Below are 24,860 nucleotides of genomic sequence, written 5' to 3' on the forward strand. Positions count from 1 at the left end.
GAAGGGCCTGTTTCCACACGTTAGTGATTCTATCATCAACATCAAATAACATTCAAAGATTTTGAAAATAGAGAACTTTGAACTTAAGACAAATTAGCATGTGTTTTGATCTAATTAGGTTATAGTTTAAACCTGCATATTAATAATCTGATTTTGCCATGTTAGAAGATAAGTTCGTCATAATAAAAAAAGCGAAAACTTAATTATTAATGAAACCTGGTGTGAGTTTCTATTAGCTTAGATTGTGGTCACAGTCAGACATTATTAATTCTAGAGATTAATTAGCTTGGTCATATTTTCACATTTGTGACAACTTGTGCGGTACAGCAGCCTGATTTCCAGGTCACTATTTCACCAGGAAAATCACAGCAGTTTTTCCTCTCAAATGTTAATGGACTGCTGGATTTCTAGCCTTTCTGTTTTTCACTTCAAGTTTCCAGCATTTACAGTTCATAAAATATCTATCATAATAACAGTTGTTCATCTACTCTTTCAAAGATACAGCATTAACTGTTTTATATAAATAATGTTGGTTATTTTCAACATATTAGTGATTGTATTTAAAAATAATTAACTTCATGCAAGGTGAGTTGCGTAACACAACACTAAATAGAGGTTCTTTTCACTTTGTACAATAACTATTCTTTTGAGGGAAAAATAATCATTCTGCATCTTGCATGAAGCCAATTAACTTAGTGATTTTTTCTACTTAACAATTCAAATTCAAAGCAATTATTTCAAGAATCTGCACTGGTACAGAAATTAAATGTTCTGTCCAGCGGAGCTGGTTTTGAGTGATTACTGCCTCAATGCTGGGCATGTTGGCATGGGAGAGGATGCCGTTGTTGAATCATTTGCAACAGAATTTGGAGAATTTTGCAAATGCACCACTAAATGGTACTCCTCCAGTGTTTAGATCTGTCTGATATAGGTTGTTGAAGCCTACCCTATCTTAGTCCTTAAGTCAGTCTCATGGTCATTAAATATTCTCACCAAACATTAAGTAAGTTGAAGGCCACGATGAATTTTATTACCTGTGTTTTGTCTTCATTGACAATAGGCTCCCAATATCTGGAAGGTCGTTCATATTCTCCAAGATCTTGCCACTATTTTAATCAATTGTTTTTGCTAGGATGGGGCTTTGCTGTAGTTACTCTTTACAAGAGGACATGCATTTTCTGGTTGTTTGTGAAAAGCCCATTTTGTTACTTGATTCAGAAGTTAACAATGACCTCAGTTTGAGTGAACATTTCATTCATTTAACTCAAGTGGCAAACTTTGATTTTAATCTTTAAGCTACTTTATTGAACAGTAACATAAATCTACAAAGCAGAAAAGCAAAATTTTGACAGTACAATTTATTTCCTCCCGTACAATAACAAAAACACAGAGCATGCTTTACTATCTCCATTTTATGAGTTGACTAGCATCATAAACCTGCTCCATTGCATTCTGTCAGAAAGACCAGCATTGAATTTCTCATCTACCAATATGGTGCTTTTATGATCTTCCTGCAGAAGATATGAGTTTTTGGTGTCATCTCACATTTAGAAGTCTAAGCCCCTCTTGTGCTCCATCTGCGTCACAGATCAGTAAGCAATCAATTGGGTTCCAACACAGAAATGAGCTGTCTTTTTGAATACCAAGGAAAATCAAGTTAAGTTTTATATTTAGCCTGAGATATGCACCCTTTGTCAGTTTTGTAGATTAAAAATAAAAGCTTGGTAATACACTTAATTTACAAAAAAAAACTTAAAAAGTAGCCCTTTTCCAATTTCGTCCCATGGAAAAAGTCAGGCTCTCCAGAAACATAACACTCCTTCACCTAATCTTTTGATTTTCCACTTTTGCTTTTTATATCACAATTATTTGCATTGTAAGCTCTAGTTTTGTTATGACTACTTTTAAACTCTACGCATCCTAAGAGCTCCTATTTGTGCAGATTATGTCCTAGTTCTACAGTTTACAACTTAATTAAAGATTGGACAGTACTGTACCTAACCTAATAGATTAAGATCTGCAAAATTCTTGAGTTTGCACACAAGTGTCCACCCTGTAGGGAATCTAATCTAATCTTACTCAAGCTTTGAAAAGAATATAATGGCAGCACTTTAAACGCACGCTAACTTTAAAGTGATAGAGGTATATATTACCTTGCCACTCAATACAGCAGTTTAAAAAAGAACTCAGAAAACCAAAATGTTAAGATTAAAATGTCTTTTAATTTAAAAATGTTACCATATCTATGCAGTATAAATATTTGTTCATTTGTATAGAGCATACATTTGAAAAGTCTCCAAAATTATTACAATTGCATAGTTCATTACATTTGGTTAGAGCTTTATTTAAAATAACAATGGAAAGCTAGGGTTGCTCTTTGTTTCAAAACTATGTTTCATCATTAAAAGTTGTACGTTCAAATGTCACGAGTATTCACTACAACCCATTTCAAGTCAGCTGTCAATCAACTGAAAAATTTTGGAATATTTCTGCCACCTCGATCCAGTTCCTGAAGCATGCCATGCCGAGATCTCGTATCTGTTTACGACCTTTGTCAGTGATGACATCCCCATTCTGTTTTACAATCACCAGCTTTGGAATAGCTGTTATGCAGTATCTCTTCTTCAGTTCTCTGATACGGGAAAAAAATCATTAACAAGTAAGTAGGTAACAAAGCAGCCTCTCTATAATTTTGTTTTCTGTCATTTATGCCTTCTAACCTATTTTGAAAACTCCACACAAATTCTAATTTGTGCTTTCTTTTGTAATAGGGTTATTCAAGTATGTTTGATAAAAGGAAGCTGCCAAAAAGCTGGTAGCATTGAAACAAATTGATGTCTTTAAGGGGTAAGTACAGAATCCAGTTCGTTCAAACTGAGGAGATTAAAAAAGGTATAATCATACTTCTGGGGGTGTTCTGAAGACCTCAAATAGTGAACGAGAGATTAAAAGTAAGAGTAACAGAGATACAGGCAGAGAGGGAAGAAGAAATCTGCAGGGAAATCACAGAGGTGAAATTAAATTTAACAACTGTAAATTTCAATGACCCAGTGACCACACCTCAACCTGGCTTTGATTTTAAGGGTATATTGCCTTTTTTCTGGATTCCTTCACCAAACGAGTTTCTTTCATGCATTTACCTTAACACACCCCTTCATCATTTTGATTAGATTGCCCATGATCCATATAACTCCAAAGAATACCAGTCAAGTTTATAGTACCTACTCTTTAAACCTCAATATTCTCTCAGCAATTCAGCATTTAAGTCCAATACATTTTTCCTGAGGTTTGGTGTCCTAAACTGAACAGATTGAATCTAGACAGCAACTATCTGGCAAAGGATCTGTCAAACATACATGAAATGAAACTTAAGCAAAATGTGCTGACTTTTTAGTTTCAATCCTTTCAAAAATGATTAACATTCTAATGGATTTTCAGATTGTTCTTCATGCCTAAGTAAATTATAGCTTCCCACAGCTGTGCACTTGCTTTTATTATCTACACAAAGGGACACTCAGATTGTTTAGTTTCTGTAATCTTGTCACTCACTAATTTGAAAATGTTCAAATTTGTCTCCCTGTGGGTTTCTCATCAGCACTCACATCAACATTTGATGGATGAATTTACAGCTTCATGGCCTTCCTGCTGCTACAATTTCTCATTTATCCAGGCTAAGGCAGACTTGAGTTCTTTTTGGTATCTGCCATGTCTTAGTGGTAATCCTCATGCATTGAACAGGTGGTTGTGATATGAGGGCATAATTCCACCTGGCACCTCAGTGTAATGCTGAAGCAGATGTGTAAGTTGTACAATACCTGTACCATTGACTAGTTTCTTTCATAGATCTGGAGTGGGGCTTAAACCTGAAGCACATAATGCAGTCAGAGGTTCAAAGAATCCCTCCGTGTAGAAATAGGCCATTCGGCCCTGCTAGTCCACACTGACTCTCCAAAGTGGATCCCACCCAGACATTTCCCCTTATCCTATTTCTGTAACTCTGCATTTCTCATGGCTAATCCAGCTAACATGCACAATTTTGGACTGTGGGAGGAAACCAGAGCACCCAGAGGAAACCCATGCAGACATGGGGAGAACGTCTGTGTTGAGTTTGCACAGTCACCTGAGGCTGGAATTGAACCTGGGTTCCTGATGCTGTGAGGCAGCAGTGCTAACCAGGGAGCCACTATACCATTCTACCACCATACCACTATACCACTATAATTCTACCACTCTAGCCACTATACAACAGAAATTACATTTGAAAAGTGCTTAATTAACTGTAAAGTATTTTGAAATGTCCTGTAATCATGGAAGATGCTATACAAATACAATTATTTATCTTCTTTTGTACAACCTACAATACCTAGTATTATTGGCTAAATGTCATTCATAAAATTCCATACATAATTTCTTATTCTTTTATCAAAATTATGAACAAATATGGTGAAGAGCTAAAATTTTCGTACAGATTCTCAATGATCAGCACTTGTTATATCATGCCAGAGAATATTTCCTTTGCCCCTACTTCTGTTTCATGTTGACTGAATCTCTTACATGGAATCTTTGGAAATATATCCTGGAGGTTTGGATAGTCATGATTTATACACAATTCCTTAGGCACTGTGCCAATAAAATGTTAAACTACCTTAGTCCTGACAAGACCTGACCCCTTCATTCCAATTCTTTAATCAGTTCATGCTTTCCTGCGGGCTTAGTTACTCGGTCTTTGCTGATCGTGAGCAGATGTGAATGAATGCTGGGAATGTTCCTTGACGTTCAGATTTACTAATTAAGATACAAGAGGTTATCTAAACAAAGTAGGTAACACAGAGGAGGGTAACTCGATGGGTTACAAAGGCTGACAGAAACTGAGGAGTCAGTAGTTACTGATGAAGATCAGCACAGAATGCAAGAATCAACAAAGGACGTGTAAGGAAATTCTAAGATCAAGCGAGTGTGCATATAGTCTTTTCTGTAGACACATTCCAGAGATTGTAATCATACATCACTTCTTAGGTGTGAGCATGTTTGTTAGGTACCCTAGCAACTCTTCTCATAAAAACTAAAACTCAGTCATCATCATTGGACAGATGAAGCTGCGAGACATTATGATTTTTTTTAACCAATTACACGTACAGATGTAGATTCAATCTATGACATTGATTTCCATTTAATGGTATAATCTCCAGTGGGGGTGAAAAAAAAATTAAAGATCAGAACTTTAACAGGCAATTAGAAAAAGATGTTAGGAAAATCCTCAATTTTGTAAGCACTACTAAGAACAAACCACTCAGGTAAGAATATTAAACCCGTTTTCAATTAGAATGCAGATTGCTTTCAGACAGGGGTGCCTTTTGGTATCTGCCATGTCCTAGTGGAATTCCTCATGCGTTATACAGGTGGTTGTGATATAAACGCATAATTCCAACTGGCACTTCAGTGTAATGCTGAAGGATTGTTGCACTGATACAGGTGACATCTTTCTGATAATCCACTAAATCCTTCTCAGATGGGTGTAATAGATCTCATGGCACAATTATGAAAAGTAAAGAAGCTCTTAGTCACTGGATACGAGATGTTAACTCTGCCTTCTCTCCATTGATGCTGATAGACCTGTTTGAGTCTCTCAAGCAATTTCTGTTTTTGTTTCAGATTTTCAGCATCCGCAGTTCTTTATTTTATCTTATGTTCTGTTTCCATATGTTACAATAATAATTCAAAAGTAACTTGCTGTAAAATCATTGCACACGTTTTGCACTCTTATAGAGTGCTACAAGAAATATTTCCTTTCACAAGGCAATTATAATTATAATTATTGAAAACATGAAGGGAGAGACTGAGTTTTAGTTTTTATGAGAAGAGTTGCTAGGGTACCTAACAAACAGCAGTAAAAGTAGTTTCCATAAAAGCTTTAAGTATTTGCAAGGAAAAAAAACTTAAAATATTCAGGAAATGAGACTAAATGGATAGTTCTTTCTGGGAGCTGACAGACTCACTGAAGTAAATCATATTTTTGCGCAGTAAGTATAATTGTGTGAAAGAACTGCATTACAACCATTTTCTACTAAATTATATTCAAAAATCACTATTGAAAAGAATCTTATGCACCGTTCTCTTTAGAAATAATTTTGCTTGAACGAGTCACTGTGGGTTGTAAATTGTATAAGTCAAAGTCAAACGTATTTGAGTGGGGGAGTGGGCTGCACTCATTGAGTATATGAGTGCATATAAACTGATAGTTGGTTTTAGATGTAGGAGCTGTACATTTGCAATATTTCACTTTGTAAATAAATGTAACACTACGTAAACATTTACACTGTCTCTTTCACAAATAAGCTGTAAGAAGTTTAATATGGATTACATTAAACCACACGACTACTGTCAATCATTTATCCATCCAGAAAGTTCACATTGGTTTCTGCCTCCAGCAATGATCCACATAGTTTCTCAAGATTATTAACTAATGACCTATTTACAGCTTTATCATTTCAGGTGAAAATGAGTTATTGAAGTCACTACTCCCTGTAGTTTTTTTTCTCCCCTCTGTGAACTAGACACCAATGGTTTGACACCCTTTTCCTCCTCCGATTCCTTCTCATATGTTAGAGCTATTCACATGACACTTCACAGCTCTGAAATGCAAAAGAAACCTTGACAATAGGAGAGAAAAGGCATACTTTGCATTTAAATAGCTCCTTTTAATTATCAGTGGACATTTCAAAGCACTTTATTGTCATTAAGTACTTTTGATTTGTAGTTACCGTTGTAATATATAAAAAAGGAAAAATGTGATTCCCTCATGAATTAATGGGCAGATACAAACATGCGACTGCAACACAACTTAGTGTCAAGTGTATAACACGTAAACTTAAAATAATTTACTGGGTGTGAAATTATGTTAAATAAAATTCAAATTAGACTTCTGATTGTCAGAAAATTCAAACTGAATTTTTGTGTCCTGGTTCCTCGCATCCATCTTTACAACAACTCATTGTCACTAAATTCCACATTTTCTGGAGGAAAAGCATCTATGCAGTCAACCGTATATGTTGAGTTTCTGATTTCAACGATGAGAAGCTCCCAGCCCCAGCCAATTTATTTTGCCAGTTAAATACTCAACTCAGTACAGCAATTTATCACAGTGAGTAAAAACACTAATCCCAATGTACTCCTACCTTTCATTATTGTCCTGAAACAATTTGCTGATGACAGTGACTCACCGATCACGAAAGAGTAAAGTACATATTCAAGTGTGAATCAAAAGTTGTAAAATAATTTGCAAACTTACTCGACTGATTTTAAAATCTACTTATTAGTTAAATCTGAAACAAATGTCAGAACAAAAATATATTTATAAAATAGCTATAAGATAGGCTAGGGTTACAGGATAGTAAGGCACTCTGACTAATGCCTCACAAAAGCAGAGGCAATGTTTTTCAGCATACTAACTTTGATTGCAGTTTCCTGGTTCTGTGGTAAAACTGCTTACCAAAATGCATCTACACTCAAATCCAGTAATTACCAAGGTGGCCAACACAGCTGCAGTAAAAATGGCACTTTTTAATGCTAATAAAGAAAATTCCTCAGCAGAAAATCTGATCTCAATTTTAAATGAAAGAGCTGGATGTGTATCTGTCTTGGGATATAAGTAAAGATTATAAAGATAACACCTGAAAATGCCAAATTCCATATGGTGTCTGATCTGTTCACAGAGTAGGAAGATTTATTTCAAAGAAGATCACAGTCAATAGTGAGTAATAAAGAAAATCGAACCATTTCTGCTTGGCATTTAATGGCATTATTATCACTGAATCTCTCAATATTAATATCCTAGTGTCACCATTGAACTGAACCAGCCATATATATTTATATACACACACTGTAGCTACAATGGTCAGAGACTGAAACTCCTGCAGCTGACAACACCCCTAACAGTCCAAAGCCTGTCCATCATCACAAGGCACAAGTCAGGAGTGTAATGAAATACTTGTCAATGTCTGGATGAATGCAGCCTCAACAATACTTAAAAAGCTTGATACCATCTACAACAAAGCAGTCCACCTGTTAGCACTGCATCTATCACATTCAACAAACACTTCCTTGACCATTGACACAAAGAAGCAGCACTGTATATACCATCTAGATAGTGCAGCAACTTACCAAGATGCTTACAACAGCACCTTCTAAACTATGACTGCTACCTCCGACAAAGGATAAGAACAGATAGACAGGAACACTACCAGGTGTAAGTTGTTCTCCACGTCATTTCTTCATGTTGTTAGGTCCTAGAACTCCCTCCCTTAACAGTACTGTTGATGTACTCAAGCACCTGTGGACTGCAGTGGTGCAACAAGACAGCTCAGCATCATCTTCACCCAGGGCACTTACAGATAGGTAATAAATGCTGCACCAGCTAGAGATGGCTACATCCTGTGAATAAATTTTAAAAGCTCAAAGCTGGATGGTTATTTCAGAGCTTTCATTTATGTATGTCAGAATACCATTTCTACGGAAGATTAAATAAAATGTGTGCAGTTCATAATCAAACAGATTATATGATTTGCAGAGGGACTGTATTTGAACAAATGGTCCTACCTCACTCCTAGCTTTATATTATTTATAAAACGAATTTGCTGAAGGGCTTACTGAAGACACCTGCACTCTAAGTAGTTGTGGAAATTTAGTTCTGTATAAATCTAGCAAAATCTCACAAAAATTGTGAGCAAATCAGTTGGTGAAACTTTAAAGCAAAATATTATTAACATGATCACTCAAAATTCATTTTAAGTATTTTAACATATGTGGATCTCCACTGTGACAAGGAATTTCTGAACATTCAAACAAAATATTTAAACTGTATTTTTATACAGAAGCCAAAACACCCCCTATATCTACAGATGGAAAGATACTTCTCTGGAAACAGGCAAACCGCTCGAGATAAAAGGCTGGATTACTTAAATCCGGATGAGAGTTTTTCTCATCTTTTACTTTTTACTTTTTGCTTGCATTGATTGGTGACACAAAGTAATGGGACGGTATCTCAAAACAGATTGCCAATCGTCCCTTCAGGTTCGCCATGCCCGTCAGAGAACCACTACTTGACCAGCTACAGGTCAGGAGCAGACTACATTGTACTAAAATACAAGCTCTCTGTGATTATCTCTCGGCAGAATCGGCATGGTCGGGGATCTAGTGATATGGGCATTTCCCAGTGACTGCGTAGCTGAGTCAGTAGGTGGTAAATCAGTTCGTAAGTAAGTGGACATGTTAAGCTAGTTTTTCCACATATCCCCCCATATTGCTCCTGCAAACATTTACGGCACTTACAGTTTGTATATATCATGCCAGGGCAGTGCCAGCCAGTCTCCGTGCATCGCTCCCATGTAGTTCACCATGTCATCTTCGCTTTTGTCTGAAGACACAAAGACGATCTCGAACTGCGCCGCCGGATCGCTCTCCTGGACCAGCTCGGTGTAAAACTCACACAGGAGCGGGGTGAAATCACGACACGGCGGACACCAGCCCCCAGAAAAATAGATACCCACAACTTTATTCTTCAAGGCCTCCTCCGGATCCACCTCTTCCCCGTCTTTATTCACCAACGTATGACCCACAAACACCTCCACCATCCCTCCTTATCAACAAAATGTTGAAAACAAACAACCACCACAGCGCCTCGCGCCGCCGACCGCCGAGCGGCTCCGCGGATATGTTTTAAGGGCTGGCCCCACCCCCTTTTACTGTATTACCCCCGTCTACGACGGCATCAGGCCCAGCCTACCTTACCGCGAAGCACACGCTCCCTGCGCCTTGCAGCGCTGATGTCCGTTGGAAAGCGTACTTTCTATTGGGTAAGGGTCTTGGATCGAAGTCGCGGGGTCTTTTTTTTCTCTTCATTTGTGGGATCTGGGTGTCGCTGGCTGACCTGCACTTCTTGCCCAGCCCTTGAGAAGGAGCTGCCTTCTCGAACCGCTGCAGTCCATTTACAATACCATTAGGAAGGAATTCCGGGATTTTGACCCGGCCACCGTGGAGGAACAGCAACATATTTCCAAATCAGGATGGTGGGTGACTTGGAGGGGAAATCAGAGGTGATGGTGTTCCCATATGTCTGACGCCCATGTCCTTCTGGGTGGAAGTAGTCCTGAGTTTGCAAGGTGCTGTCCGAGGATCATTGGTGAATTTTGCAGTGCATCTCGTAGATGGTACACGCTGCTGCTACTGAATGTTGGCGGTGGAGTGAGTGAATGTTTGTGGATGTAGTGCAAGGGCTGTATTTATCCACAAGCTTCAAAATCTTCCCTACTGCCTCCGAAAACCAGCCCAACTTGTCCCCGCGTCCCTAACCTGTCCTTCCGCGCACCTGTCCCCTCCTCCCACCTCAAGCCCCACCCCCATCTCCTCCCTGCTGACCTCATCCCACCCCCTTGACCTGTCTCCTCCCTAACTCTCCACCTACCCTCACCTTTACTGCCTCCGCCTCCATCTCTTTCACCTGCCTGTCTCTTCTCCACCTATCTTCTCCTCTATCCATCTTCTGGCCGCCACCTCCTCTCTATTTATTTCAGAACCTCTTTCCCTTCCCCCATTTCTGAAGAAGGGTCTAGGCCCAAAACATCAGCCTTCCTGCTCCTCGGATTTTGCTTGGCCTGCTGTGTTCATCCAGGTCTACACCTTGATATCTCATATTTATCTCTGTTCCTTTAGTTGATTGCTGTTCACTCTCAATACTGGAAATCTGGAAAAGAAACAAAAAATAAATGCTGGAGAAACTCAGCATGACTGATAGCATCTGTGGCAACATGAATTAATATTATAACTTCAAAAATTATTCTCCTAAAGGGGTCTGGAAAAATGACTTTTTTGAGGTCTGATTTTGCTTAGGTTGTGGATGCAGTAGTTTGCTTGCTAAGCCGGTTAATTTGTAGCGCATAGACATTTCATTACCATTCCAGGCAACCTCTAATCAAAGCATTGGTATTCTGTTTATTAGCAGTGATCTGTATACAGGGTCTATTTCTATGTGTTTGTTAATGGAATCCTGTGTTGAGAACCAGGCCTTCAGAAATTCCTTACATGTCTGTTGTTCACTTGTCCCAGTTGAATTGATGGCCTTCATTGTCCGTGTGTATTGAGTCAAGTGAATATTGGTCATGTCTTTTTACTGCCCGCTGGCACATGCAAGGGAAGTAAGAAATAAATACAAGTTATAGACCACTGCTGAAAAAACAGAACTGGAAGTGACAAAACCCACCACATCAGAGGATTATACAAATCCGGAATGGAACAGAAAACTGACACTTCATTTAGAGGTTATACTGATGATGTTGCCTAGAATGGTAACAAAACGTCTGCACACCACAGGACAACCAACTCCATGAGAAAATAAACAACTGCAGTGTTTTATGCTATTAAAAGAGGGAGAAGGAAGCAGCGATGTAAAAAGGTGCCTACAGAAAAAAGCAAAAGGAATGCTGATGGTAAGCAAAAAGTGATATAGATGAAAAAGTGCTAATAGGAGAAAATAAGTCTGTCATGCAAACAAGACAGAAGGGGGGTAATCAAAATAAATAAGAGTTCATTTCCCTGTAGCTGTTCAAATAACTCCACTAAAACCGGTATCCTGTCACCAAGTTACCCTTTATTGCAGCAGGCACAGTACACAACACTGATGCAGCTAGCTCAAAGCCAGCTCCTGGACCAACCGCCTGAATTATAAAGGCACTTATATTCTATGAGGGTGACCTGGTTGACCTCATGCTGATCACTACATACCTACACTTCATACAGCTTTTTTTCCCTGTAGTTTCTCTTGGGGCCTTTTTGCACCAGGTCTGGTTTCTCCCACTCTGCCGTGGATACAGGTGGCATGTACTGGACCGTAAACACACCTCTTGTGCCTGGAGCATCATTGGTTAAAATTTTATCTTCTTCAAGCAGTAATGGCGTTAACAATGCAACATCTGCTGTGTCCATCTCATCCTCTGGTTTCTTTGATGATAGGTGGAGGAGGAGAACCCATGCGTTCAGTCAGCCTTGCTGCATGTTCTGGTTATGAATTTCTTCTGCCCCATTTGTGAGGTTGCAATTTCGTGAAGGACAGCAGCTTACCCTCTCCCCCCCACCACCTCCACCAGATTTATGTATAAGGTCTCTACACAAGAGGCTGAGTATATATCCAGCTGCAAAACATGGTTTACTGTTTGTTTGAAATCCCCAGAAATGCGAACAGACCCATTGGGCTTCACAGTTTATATGATCGGTGATGCCTATTCTGCAAACTGGTTTGTTGATTCATTCACTTTCCAGCTCCTGTTTTCTGCCCCTACTTTTGCATACAAGGCAGATCGCACTTGCAGAATCATGGAATTGCTTCTTGGTCAATATGTAAGGTGATTATGGCCCCTTTGATAGTCCCTAGACCCTTAAAAACCTATGAGTATTTACTTAGAACGTAGCCAGCCATTTTCTGTCAAAAAATATTGTGCCAGTCAAGTTGAATCTTTCTGAACCAATTTCACCCTAGCAAGCTTGGGTACAAGTCTTTTACTACAATCAGAGTAACTGAACCAGCAGCTTCTTACAAGTGACCAGACCCGAAGTTGAACCTAGTGTTCCCAGGTATTAGTTCTCAGCCTGGCCAAGATCTTATACAAATTTACGGGTTGGAGTGCAGAGCGAATTTTGGTCTAAAGACTGGTTCTGCAATCACTCATGTTTACCTCCATTAGAACTGGGTGACCATTTAACCAGATATTTAATTTGATTGGTTCTGATTTAGCTAAGCGATTTAACTGTTCCAAATCAGGTGCACGTGGCTTTTCCAGGGTATGCATTTTCTGGGATACTAGTCAGTTCAGGCCTTGTGGGACTCGAATCTGTCTTGAGTCTGCATAGCAGCAGCAACTACAAGGGCCTGCTGTCCTCGCTCCTCAAGAAAATTTGAACCATTTACCCGAGGCTTGGCTTTGTTTTGGGGTTTTGCTGTGGGCTGACCTAGAGTCCCTCTGTTAAGGATATTAGATTAGATTAGATTCCCTACAGTGTGGAAACAGGCCCATTTTGGCCCAACAAGTCCACAGCGCCCCTTGAGGCATCCCACCCAGGCCCATCCCCCTATAACCCACACACCCCTGAACACTGTGGGCAATTTAGCATGGCCAATCCACCTAGCCTGCACATCTTTGGACAGTGGGAGGAAACCGGAGCACCCGGAGGAAACCCACGCAGACACGGGGAGAATGTGCAAACTTCGCACAGACAGTTACCCGAGGCTGGAATCGAACCTGGGTCTCTAGCACTGTGAGGCTGCAGTGCTAACCACTGAGCCACCGTGTCCTGAGTGAGGTTATGCAATTGCCTTCACTCAAACGGTGTTCCCCAAGATCAGCTAGCCTGGCTAGGGTGTCCCTTTCAGTTGAATACCCTGTCTCTTAGGCCCCACTTGCCTTATTTTCTAATGATAAAGCCAGCTATAGTGCCTGGTTTGATATCCATTCGGTCTTCAGCTAGTGGCAGTTTTGCATTGGTTGTATCAGTAGCATAGTGAAATTGTGAAAGGATTGGATTGGACTCTTGAAATCTAATCCCCATTCTCACATAAAGATAGACAGACACAGATAAGTGATAAATCAAAAAGAGGAAAACGAGATTTAACTGTTTAGTTCACTTAAGCAGGTTCTACATTCCATAATATCACCAACGTATGCAGTTATATCTTGCTCGCCTTCTGACGATACCAATGCAAGTCAGTAACCGTATTTTAAGTTTTTTGTTTGCAAGCGGTTCAACATAACAGCCACCTCACTGAACTAACAAAAGCTGCAGAGATAGTACTTTTTGTGACAGTCTTCCTTCTTGGAACCATGACAGCCAATTATATGTTAAATATTGCTTGATGTACTCTAACATAGTAGTTTCTGCTGCATAGGTTCTAGATGAAGACAACTGACCAAGGTGATAGATTTTTTTTGGTTTGGACCTTTCTCTCAGCCAGTTGAATTTTCTATTTCCCCTCACCTTTTCTGCTGTTCATCTCATTAGTCAGCCTCCAGAAGTCTCCTAGTTGTGCCTATGGATTTGTCTCATCTTCATCTCTTATTTGATGAGGTATTTGTGGCATTGATACAGGCTGTCAGTTCACCTCAGAACAGAAATTTGGATATATTGGATCTATACAAGGAACACAGTTGAGCCAATGCCAACATTATTCATTTAGTATTCATTATGCTGATCTAATTAACATACTTAATGAGCCAAACAGCCTCTTCCACACCATATCACTGTATAATTTTGAGATTGCAAAGGTTGAAATTGTTGAGCTTTGCCTCCAGGCCAGCATGTTTTTGTCCAAGTCTCATGACTCTAGAGGGGTATACACATGAGCAAACTTGGTAGATTCACAATTTGATTTAAGTGGTCAGGTTGCTTTTATTCCACACGTTCTTACTCAGCTTGGACATACCAGCTGCAACCTTGAACAATGAACATAGTGATTTCTGCATCAAAGTTAATAGTTGGTAGTGCAGTAACATCATGGGCAATGATATTTATTTCCTCCATATGATGGTCACATCAAACATTTTACAGGCTTAAGTGCCATTTGCTGTTGAAAGAGTCCGTCAAAATAAATGCTCAATATATCATAATCAGCTTACAGCAACTCTTTGATCTCAGATGAGCAAGGATGAACAATTTTCAATCCATCCTGTTCCGATGACGCTATACGTGATACCAACAGTAAGAAAACATGCCAAAGAATTTGTGCCAGAACAGCACTGCGGATCCCAAAGAACTCCGATATTGTCGTATCGTGACTGACTTTACCAATTCATGTTGCCTTCTAAGAAGTGAGCAGCTTTATGTGTAACCAATTTTCTTTTGATTTGATTTATTATTACACTGTACCTAGGTACACACGTCAAAGTTTTCTTTTGCGTGCATTACAGGCAGATCATACCTTACAAAGTGCACTCAGGTAATAGAACATGAGTGAAGAGAAGGTGCACAAAGAATGAGAGCAATGTTACATTTAACACTTGAGAGGGCCCAGTCAATAGAATAACAACAGCAGGGAAGAAGCTGTTCCTAAATCTAGTAATACATGGTCAAGCTTTTGTATTTTCTGCCTGACAGAGAAGTTAAAAGAGATTATAACTGGAGTAGGAGGGGTCTTTAATTATGTTGGCTGCTTTCCCAAGGTAGCAAGAGGTATAGATGGACTCAATGGATGGAAGGTTGGCTTGCACATTGGACTGGCTGTGTTCACAAAGTTATAGTTTCTAATGATCGTGGACAGAGCAGATGCTATACCAAGCTGTGATGCATCCAGAAAGGACGCTTTCCAACATGCATCTATAAAAATTGGTAATAGTCTTTTATAGACATGCTGAATTTTCTTCATCTCCTGAGGCAGGAGGCACTGTTGTGCATTTTTGACCATATTTCAATATGGGTGGACTAGGATAGACAGTTGGCAATCGTCACTCATAGGAACTTGACATTCTTGACCATCTCCACCTCAGCACCATTGACATAGACAGATATGTGCCTTCCACCTTGCTTCCTGAAGTCAATGACTAGCAACTTTGAGGGAGATTATATTTTCTTTACAGCACACCACCAAGCACTGTCTTTCCTATATTCTGTCTCATCCTTGACAGAGATCCAGCCTAAAGTGGTGTCGTCGTCAGTGAACTTGTAGATGGAATTTGCATAGAATTTTGCCCCACACTGATGAGAGTACAGGGAGTATGACAAGGAGCTGAGTATATAGCCTTACAAGGTGCCAGCTTTGAGGATTATTGTAGAAGAGGTGCTGTTGCCCATTGCAGACTGTGGATCACGAAATCAAGGATCCAGTTGCAGAGGGTGGAGCAGAAACATTGGTCTTGGAGTTTGGAGGAGATTAGTTTGGTTGGAATTACGATATTGAAGGTAGTGCTGAAGTCAATAAGTGGGAGCTTGACGTAGGTATCTTTGTTATCCAGATTTTCCAGGGATAAGTGTAAGGCCAAGGAGATGGCGTTTGCTATGGACCTGTTGTGACAGTAAGCAAATTACAAGGGGTCAAAGCAGGCTGGACGGCTGGAGTTGATGTGAGCCATGACTATCCTCTCAAAGCACTCCATAATTATGGAGATCAGAGCCATTGGGCAGTAGTCATTCAGATACGCTGTGCAAGTTTCTCTTGCCGTTAGTAGACTACCTCTACTCACTTAATACTCTGATGAGAACAAAGGTAATATATACATTCCTTATTCAATACTGTGACTTGTTTTAGATTCCTCAAAGGAAATCATCCCTTTAGCATCTACTCTCAGAATCCTGTGCATTTCAGTAAGATCATACATTATTCAACAAGTAAGAGCCAGTCTTACTTCATAAGTCAATTCCTTCTCATCCCAGGAATCTACATAGTGAATCTTCTCTGAACTGTTTCCCCAGTGCAAGTACATCCTTCTTAAGACCAAAAACGTTCACAGTCCTCCAGATGTGGTTTCACAAATGCCATGTGCTATTGTAATAGGATTTCCCTTTTATCCAATTTACAATAACAGCCAACATTCCATTTACATTCCTCATTATTTGTTGTTGAATTTGCAGAATAAGTTCAAGTAAACGCTAACACAATGGTCAGATTTGAGTGTGGCCAATGTCAGGAATCTATGATCATCAATGATCATGAAGTGCTGCAACTAGCCATCATGCTGATTTCCCAACAATATTCCTGATATTGATAATTTTGCTCAAAGTAAGTTTGGAGTAATTAGGGCTTGCCTGCTTCACGAGCTATCTATGATTTTTCAGGCAATGACAGATCAAGTGCCTGGAAATGGGACATCCAGCAATGCATAGTTACTATACTTGCAGAGTACTGTAATATCTCACCAATTAGAAAATATGCTTCACTCTTCCTGCCAAAACAATTTCAACATTTCCCATACTGCACTCCATTTGCCAGATCTTTGCCCACTTAAACCGTATGTCAATTTGTAGTCTTATGTCCTGTTCACAACTCACTTTCTGACCTACGTCTTGTAAGCAAAGTTAGCAACCATACCTTCTAAAACTTCATCCAAATCATTTATAAAAATTGGACTTGCACAATAAACTCAAGTAAATGCTGATCTTGTACTCACGAACTGGAATGGAAACCACATTATCATAGAATTCCAACATCCCTAGATCATACATGTCAACCTACAGGTCACTAGTTTCATTGCAGTTGGTTTCAAGATGATGTTGAATGCGCTGGGCATGGAAAAGCCTACAGGTTCTGACAACACCTTGATGGCAATATTGAAGGCATATGCTTTAGAACAAGCCATGTTTCTCTTTAACCAATTCCAGTGCAAAACAACAGTGGCAGCTCTCCAAAAATGTGGAATATTGAATTAATAGAACATGTGCACAGGACGGAAGATAGCTGCATCCCAAAAGGATATGCAGGGATTATAATCCACTCCAAAGACAATTAGAATATACAAAGCTTTGATTCAAGTCATGGAACACCGTCATGGAAGAACTCAACATCTAACATGAACATTGGAAACTAGCTCGTCCAAAATTATGTAAATCTTGATTGCTCACAGGATCAGTGTCCCTACAAATAAGTGTGATAATGTTACAAACTGGAGTAATCCATCATTTAGGGACCAATGAGAAAAATTTCCAGCAAACTATTAAGTAAAATACAGGTTATCTAGCACCGTGGCAACTAAAACGTCCCATTGACTTGAATCTCCAAGATCCCCTCAACAGCCATAAACCATTTACACTTGCCGATTTAAAACTACTTAAATTTATCTTGCTCTGAATTGTGTATCTTTCCCTTTATGCAACAATGCTTGAGCTATTCATAAGAAGCAACACTCTGTGACCAGCCAGGAAGTGATACAGGAGGAGCGGCTCAGTACAAGTGCAGAGCAGGATTTGTTTTCGGTTCAGGTGTCACTGTCCTTTTTATTAATAGCAATTTAGTTATTGTGTTCTCTACAAAACTTTATAAAGGACATACATTGTTGTCTATAAACTATCTGCCCTTTTTACTGAAGAACTCAAAAGCATCCCTACATAAGACAATGCACATAAGACTTCTCATATGCCATTCAATCCATCAAAACTGCTTCACCATTCAATGAAATTATGCCTGACCTGATAATTCTCAGCTCCAATTTTCTTCCTTTCTACATTACCATGTCCCTTCACTGAATAAAAATCTGTCTGTGTCGGCTTTTTCCACTTCTTCCACTGTTGTTGCTGGAGTGATAACTTCCTCATGATCATTGGAGTTTTTTTTAAAAAACCAGCATCATCTGTTTCCCATGCATACCAGATTACACACATGTTGCTACACTTGTAAGTGCAGCAGTACTGAAGATGTCACATCTTAGACTTGCTATTCATTAGGATGTGTTAATACCAATGTTCTTGCCAAATGTGTTCTAGTTCAATAAGAATTTCAAAAACAGTGGTTAAAATGCGTTTTATACGCATTTAAACTGCACAGAAATTTATTGTTTAAAGTTTATACAACATAATTATAAAAAACCTTACATACGTAAACAGATTTTAAGATGTGAAATGTTTACAGATCTAATGGCATACAGCAACGTAATCTACAACGTCTATACATGAAAATTTGCTGAACTCCAGAAGCAAACATCAACATTGCATTTTAACTATACATATACCATGAACTGTTAAGCTGGGTTTTCTTTAAAAAGCATTGTAACTATTGAAGGACCATACATTTTGCAACTGTATTCTAAAGGTGATAGTCTCCCCCCTTATTCAAGAACATTTCAAAAACTTAGTAACATGGAAATAGTGGACTTTTTCTCCCCACAAAAGTGAGTCAAATCATGACGTCCAATATCAAGCTCCCTCCTACGTTTATCTCTATTATACCACCATCTGAACTAAATTAACTGTATAACAAATGCCAGATTGACAAGAGAAAAAAGCAACAAGCTCAAGGCACAAGTGTCAATAAATGCTCATTTTGTGCGTTTTACTTTAATAACAAAAGGCCCCTTAAGCTTAAAAGCGCCAATAAGTACAATTTCAAACTTGTATCTTTACCAGACTTGGCACAAACATTTTTTTTTAATGTTCTGATTACAAGAGGGGTGGAGATACATGTTTAAAAAAAGGTAAACCTAGCTTTTTCACATTTAGTAATTGACTGAAGAATTTCCTACCTCCCTACCACCCCCATCGCTCTGAGAAAAAAGGAAAAAGTATGGTCCCTTTTAAGACATAAGCCACCACATTTGGCACTGTTCTAAAATCGATGCATTTCATCCTAGCTAACAATCAGACAATACGATAAGCAAGCAGGCAACCTAAAAAAGTGTTACATGCAATGCAGATTATGTGAAACATTAGAACATGCAGAAAACACAAGATTTGCATTTCTAAAAAAAAAAAATCACACTACAGAATCCGTACTTCACACACAGTAGTTATTCAACCCAAGTTAAATGATCAACTACTTTTTAAATACATATCCAAGATTGTGTCAGTTACAACCGCAAGCTCCAGGAATTATTTTATAAATCAATGTTGGATATCCCCAGAAAAGTTCTACTGTTAATCAAGATCATGAGAGCATTGCATTCATATCTGTAAGAAATTCTGTTTGAAGATCAATTTGTTAATTTGGTGTTCCCTGCCCAATTTATGTTTCTGCAGAAAGATCTAAAATATGAAGTAACATTTGGCCCAACTACAAATAAGGATGTGATTTAAAATCTTCTAGCAAACCTTACTCTAGAAACATTTACAAATTAACAAATCTTGCAGAAATTCTGCCAATACTGAGTTGCAGATCTGATGAATTGGTTTAAACTCCCTGTTAACAATGCAGAGATTTAGCTGGGTTAGAACTGCCTCATAATACAGCATCAAGGGGCTATTTCCTAGCAGAAGTTATTTTAAAAGAACACAGTAACCTGCCTTTGGTTGCCCACATTGGAATACTGGAGGAATACAGTTCGTTCATGTGGTCATTTTCAGATTAAACATCAGTAATGCATTTATAAATGGTGTCTGGCACACCACATTTTAGGTACAAGCCATAAGATAAAGAATTACAACTTAAATAAATAAAGTGAATATATGTCCTTTAAAGAATCCTTAGTATTGTAATTCTTGGTGTCCAGATTCAGAATTCCTTTCCAAAAATTACATAAAAGCAGGGTTTTTACAAACAGTCAATATTCCACCATAGACTCTTGAAAACGCTTGTCGATTTAACTGCAAGTAAAGATTAAGGTAGCTCAAGGAATAAACACATTAAAGATTTGTCTAAGAAAAATAACTGAAGTTTAAAAACCTATGATACAGCAGTATTTTTTAAAAATTGTTATATTGGTTATTCTAGCATACAGTACTAGAATTAAGAGCAGGAGCACAAGTAAATCACTTCTGAATTACAAATTGTTGGGCCAGTGCATGAAAGAACTTTGAAAAGAATATTTAAAACAGTACCATTTACATAAGAAATATACTGTGTTATGAATTAACCAAGCAGGCATACGTTCACAGGACTACATGCAGTCAATTAAGACCAATGGCTTAGCGCAACGAAGAATACACAAAAGGCTAAAATTCATATCTACTCCTATATTAAAGGAGGAGCAACAAAGATGAAATTTTCATGTGAAGGTCTCTCAAAACCAAAATTTAAAACTGCGTCATAACAGATCCACCACAAAGTTGTGTTCACAATAAAGGTGAAATATTTTATACACAATGGTAATAAAATTTGATTTGAAAGGTATAATTTTAGAATTCCCAATGACTCAATTTATATATGCACTGTGATATGACGTAGAATTTATAGATAGGGAAAGCTCCAGTTTATGCAGCTAGTTAGGGTCAACTGTAATGTTTGCACACCATGCGGAAGGAGATTTCAATCACTAAAGGAGGGACAAATAAAAGTACAGAAACATACTAACTCTGTTCACTACACAGTGGCTCTATCTGCATTCTGATATTACGCCTCTTTTGCGATCCTGCAATAATTAGATTTATAAATGTTAATCATTCACTTGGGGGAGGTATTTTCTACCAGTGTCCGTAGAATCATATCGCAGTGTATATCACCAATATCAAGAGAGACTGAGGAAACATCAAGCATCATGATGGTGGTGGAGGAATTGAAAGAGTTCGAACTTTAACAATCTGAGAGAAAACATCTATATAAAAGTTATACATTGTTAAAGTTTACACTTCCCTCACGTCACGAAATCAGAAATGCTAGTATATTTTAATAGGAGTACAGACCGTGGTTATAAAGCTATGGTATAACTTGAAATTCCATCTGGAATACTTTGAAATGCACATGGTACCAGAAGTTCCAAAAGGTGTAGTAAGGAAAACATTATGTAGCCTCATGTAGTGCTTAGTTATTTTAGATACAATGTTCTAAATCATTTCTAAATTCCAAGGCGGGTGACTTTCCTCAGAGGCATAATGTGCTCTTATTTGTACTTGTTGTAAAATATTCTTGTTTGAAAGCTACGATCAGCAGCATTTGGAAATACAGACTGTGTCATCTGGATTGCCATTCTACTCAGTTAATCCCAATGACATCTAGAAAACAGCAGTTTTGCGAACATTGATTTTATTATTGTTGTTGAGTGGAAGTTCTTACTGAGCATTGACAGAAATTTATTTTTATAGATTATTCTGACATGTAACTTTAGAGATTTAATAGACAAGTAGCTTAGGGATGTTAATGGAATTTTCTTTTAAAAGAAAATGTTATCTTTGTCAGCTTACATGTTATTTTGCACAATGCATTTTAAAAGTATTATATTTAGTTTTATCAATATTCACTCCAAATCAGCTAGATTCAATCTAGGAGTTACTTCAGCTACATTACACAGTTCACGTTTATTAAGGTTACTCAGCGGAAACCGTCAGAATTAAAATATTATAATCAATTAAATGTGTACCTTCTTCGCACAAGTGATGTACTTTTCTCAAGGTGGATGACATGTATCATTACATAAAAAAGCCAGCCAAGGTAAAACAAGAATAATTTGGCAGGTATAAATATACAAAGTAATAATACACTCATTTCAGACACCCTCTCTTATAAGATTCCACAGAACTAGGTCATTTGATATTTGAATTTATACAATCAATCAATAAAGAGGAAACTAAATCGTTGGACTGTTGGAAAAACCCAACTGGTTCACTAATGTTTTATAGGGAAGGAAACCAACTGTCTGTGTCAAATCAGGCTTATATGCAACTCAACAATGTGGTTATTTAAGCTGCCTAGGAAATGAACTTTGAAGCAACTCATTTGTTTCAGAACGGTCACGTTCAGGACACACAGCAGCAGTTCAAAAATAAAGTACACCTCGCAATAGGGCCAGATAATACCCAAGAAGGAATTTTAAAAAGAATCACTTTTGTATTAGGAGACCCTTGGTAATTATAAATACTTTAGTGACTACATTTTCTACAGACTTTCACAACTTACTCTTCATCCCTGTTCCTTTCCCATATTGATGAAGTTCACATACTTAATTTCACCTTTCATATATGTACTTTCACTACATAACTAAATAAATTTACCTAAGTTCTGCTTCTTTTTTAACAAAAAGGATTTAAGAAAAATGTTCAAGTGCAGTTCCTTTAACATGTATGGCTCATTGCAGTTTTATCAAGATCAAAAGGTATTTTAATGATATTCTAATAAATTTGCAGCTTTCTTCAAGATCAAACAAGATGTACTTGATTTCAGAAAAGGACCAAGTTGTCGAAAGAAAGATCAACACAGAAACATATTATAAGACTGAATATTGTCTAATCCTTTTTTAAAAATTATTTTTCAATTCAGAAAGTTCGATTATAATTTGTCTTATACTGATACATTTTCATTTCATTTCCAGACTCTAATTTAGGTTTGTACCTTGAAACCCCTATTGTTTCCCATGGGTGACAAAGTACCCTGGAAACCTAGTTCCCTTATTCTAAAATACTGGTTTTAGATTGCTTCTTCTGCAAGTAACCCTCTTGCATTCAAACCATCATAAATGGTAACATTAGTAGAACCATTTGGCTGATTCAAACTTGTTTTATTTGTTGTCAATGGCAGAGATTGTGAAATCACAATAGCTTACTGGGCTTTTTGAAGCCTCGTCTATCAAAGTCTGCATGTGGAAATAGTTCATGTGTTGGCCAATATGGCCTTCCCACTGCGCTATGAAAGTGTGTCTAAGATGTTTTTACCAAATCATAGACATAAATGTGGAAATCATCATCAAACTTGATAAAATACACTGATGGTTTTGCTTCTACTTGATGGATGACCATGCCAGTCCTCTTTGAGCCATCTTCTTTGGCATATTCGACTTGTTTACCCACCAAGCTGTCTACAACTTCTCCTGGCTCTCTCTCAGCTGGCGGAGAATCATTATCTGTGAAATTAGAAATTGAACTAAACATCAGCAAAGCTACAAGTCTATTGAATGCTATGTCTCCATCCTTAAGAGGATAAAGCGTATATACTTTCATTGGGAAATACTTGAACCATGACAAGATCTGTGTTCAATTACATTTTTTGGCTGCCTGAAATCAGTAACTGATATTGTAGCATGTATAGTAAGTATAAAAGAAAGTCAATGTAGAGAATATGGCAGTGTAATTTGTACCCTTATGGTATGGGCACATTCAGCAAACATCTCATGGTCACCGATGTCTGTCACAGTAAAAAGAAACCAAGTTTACAGAGGGGCCATATATCAAAAGCACTTTTCAGCAAAGAAATGCACTAGTGATACCCAACAATTAAATGGTAAACAGACTGCAGCTAAATACATTCTTCATTACAACATGAAGTATACTAAATCAATGTTAAATTTAAGTAAATCTCAGATTAGTTTCAAGCCCCAATGCCAAAACTGTACTAACTATTCAGGCATACAGCTTCTTGTAAAGTGTCAAGACTCTCAGAATATTGAGAGCCCTGACGCCAACATTCAGCCATTTATCAAACCTGTGCTAAATTTGTCGAACATGTACAAGAAAATTCTATTTATCAAATTGTAAATGTTCCTACTAGAGAAAGAGCTTGACCTTCTCTTGGGTAACAAGACATGGAAAGTGACTGAAATGATAGTGGAGGAATACTTTGGGTCTAGTGATCAGAATTCTGTTTGTTTGAAAATAGTTATGGAAAAGGATAAGCCTTCCATAAATTTTAAACTTTTTAACTGGAGTAAATTAAATTTTAATGGTACGAGACAAGTACTTTCAAAAAAATTAATTGGAGTAAACTGTTAGTGAGCAAAGAGACATCTGATAAGTGGGAGACTTTTGGCAGTGTGATAATGAGAGTTGAGTCATAGGTTCCTGTTCAGTGAAATGACAGGCTGGTAGGATTAGAGAACAATGGATTAATGAAGATAATGAGCTCCTAGTCAAGAATAAAAAAAAGGAATCATACAACAGATCTGAACAACAGGGTTCAAATGAATCTCTTGAACACTATAAAAGAGGAGGAAGATCAGGAAGGCAAAGAGAAGATGATGTGAGATAACTTTATTTTCCAAGGCTAAGGATAATCAAGAGATTTTAAAGCACTTCAGGAGCAAGACAGCAATGATACACAGTAAGGCCACTTAAAGATCAAAGATGTCATTTTTGTGTTGAACCTCAGGAGGTGGGAGAAATACCAAATAATATTTCACATTAGTTTTTTTTACTGTGGAGAAAGAAATGTTGGCTAGAGAACGTGAGGAAATAAATATTGATGTTTTGAAAACAGTTCACATTAAAAAAAAGGATGGGCTGGAAGTCTTAGAAAATATAAAAGGTGGATAAATCTCTGG

General features: G+C 37.9%; 2 protein-coding genes across 8 annotated transcripts in view; both read right to left on the bottom strand.

The window, feature by feature from the left end:
• Positions 1-1,352: 1,352 nt before the first annotated feature.
• nxnl2 (nucleoredoxin like 2) lies at positions 1,353-10,328 on the bottom strand. Its single transcript, XM_048526904.2, has 2 exons — positions 9,328-10,328; positions 1,353-2,632 (listed from the first exon to the last, which is right to left on the bottom strand). The coding sequence occupies exons 1-2, from the start codon at positions 9,627-9,629 to the stop codon at positions 2,461-2,463; spliced, it is 474 nt and encodes a 157-aa protein (XP_048382861.1). The 5' UTR covers positions 9,630-10,328; the 3' UTR covers positions 1,353-2,460.
• Positions 10,329-18,476: 8,148 nt separating this feature from the next.
• The window catches only part of LOC125450767 (spindlin-W), a 74,214-nt gene continuing 67,830 nt past the window's right edge, over positions 18,477-24,860 (bottom strand). For all 7 annotated transcript variants that reach the window (XM_059644614.1, XM_048526901.2, XM_059644613.1 and 4 more), the window contains one exon: positions 18,477-23,447. In XM_059644614.1, coding sequence (XP_059500597.1) covers positions 23,245-23,447 — 203 coding nt within the window. In that variant the 3' untranslated portion in view covers positions 18,477-23,244. The remainder of the gene's footprint in view (positions 23,448-24,860) is intronic.

Source organism: Stegostoma tigrinum, chromosome 3, assembly GCF_030684315.1.
Source record: "Stegostoma tigrinum isolate sSteTig4 chromosome 3, sSteTig4.hap1, whole genome shotgun sequence".
Classification (NCBI taxonomy): domain Eukaryota; kingdom Metazoa; phylum Chordata; class Chondrichthyes; order Orectolobiformes; family Stegostomatidae; genus Stegostoma; species Stegostoma tigrinum.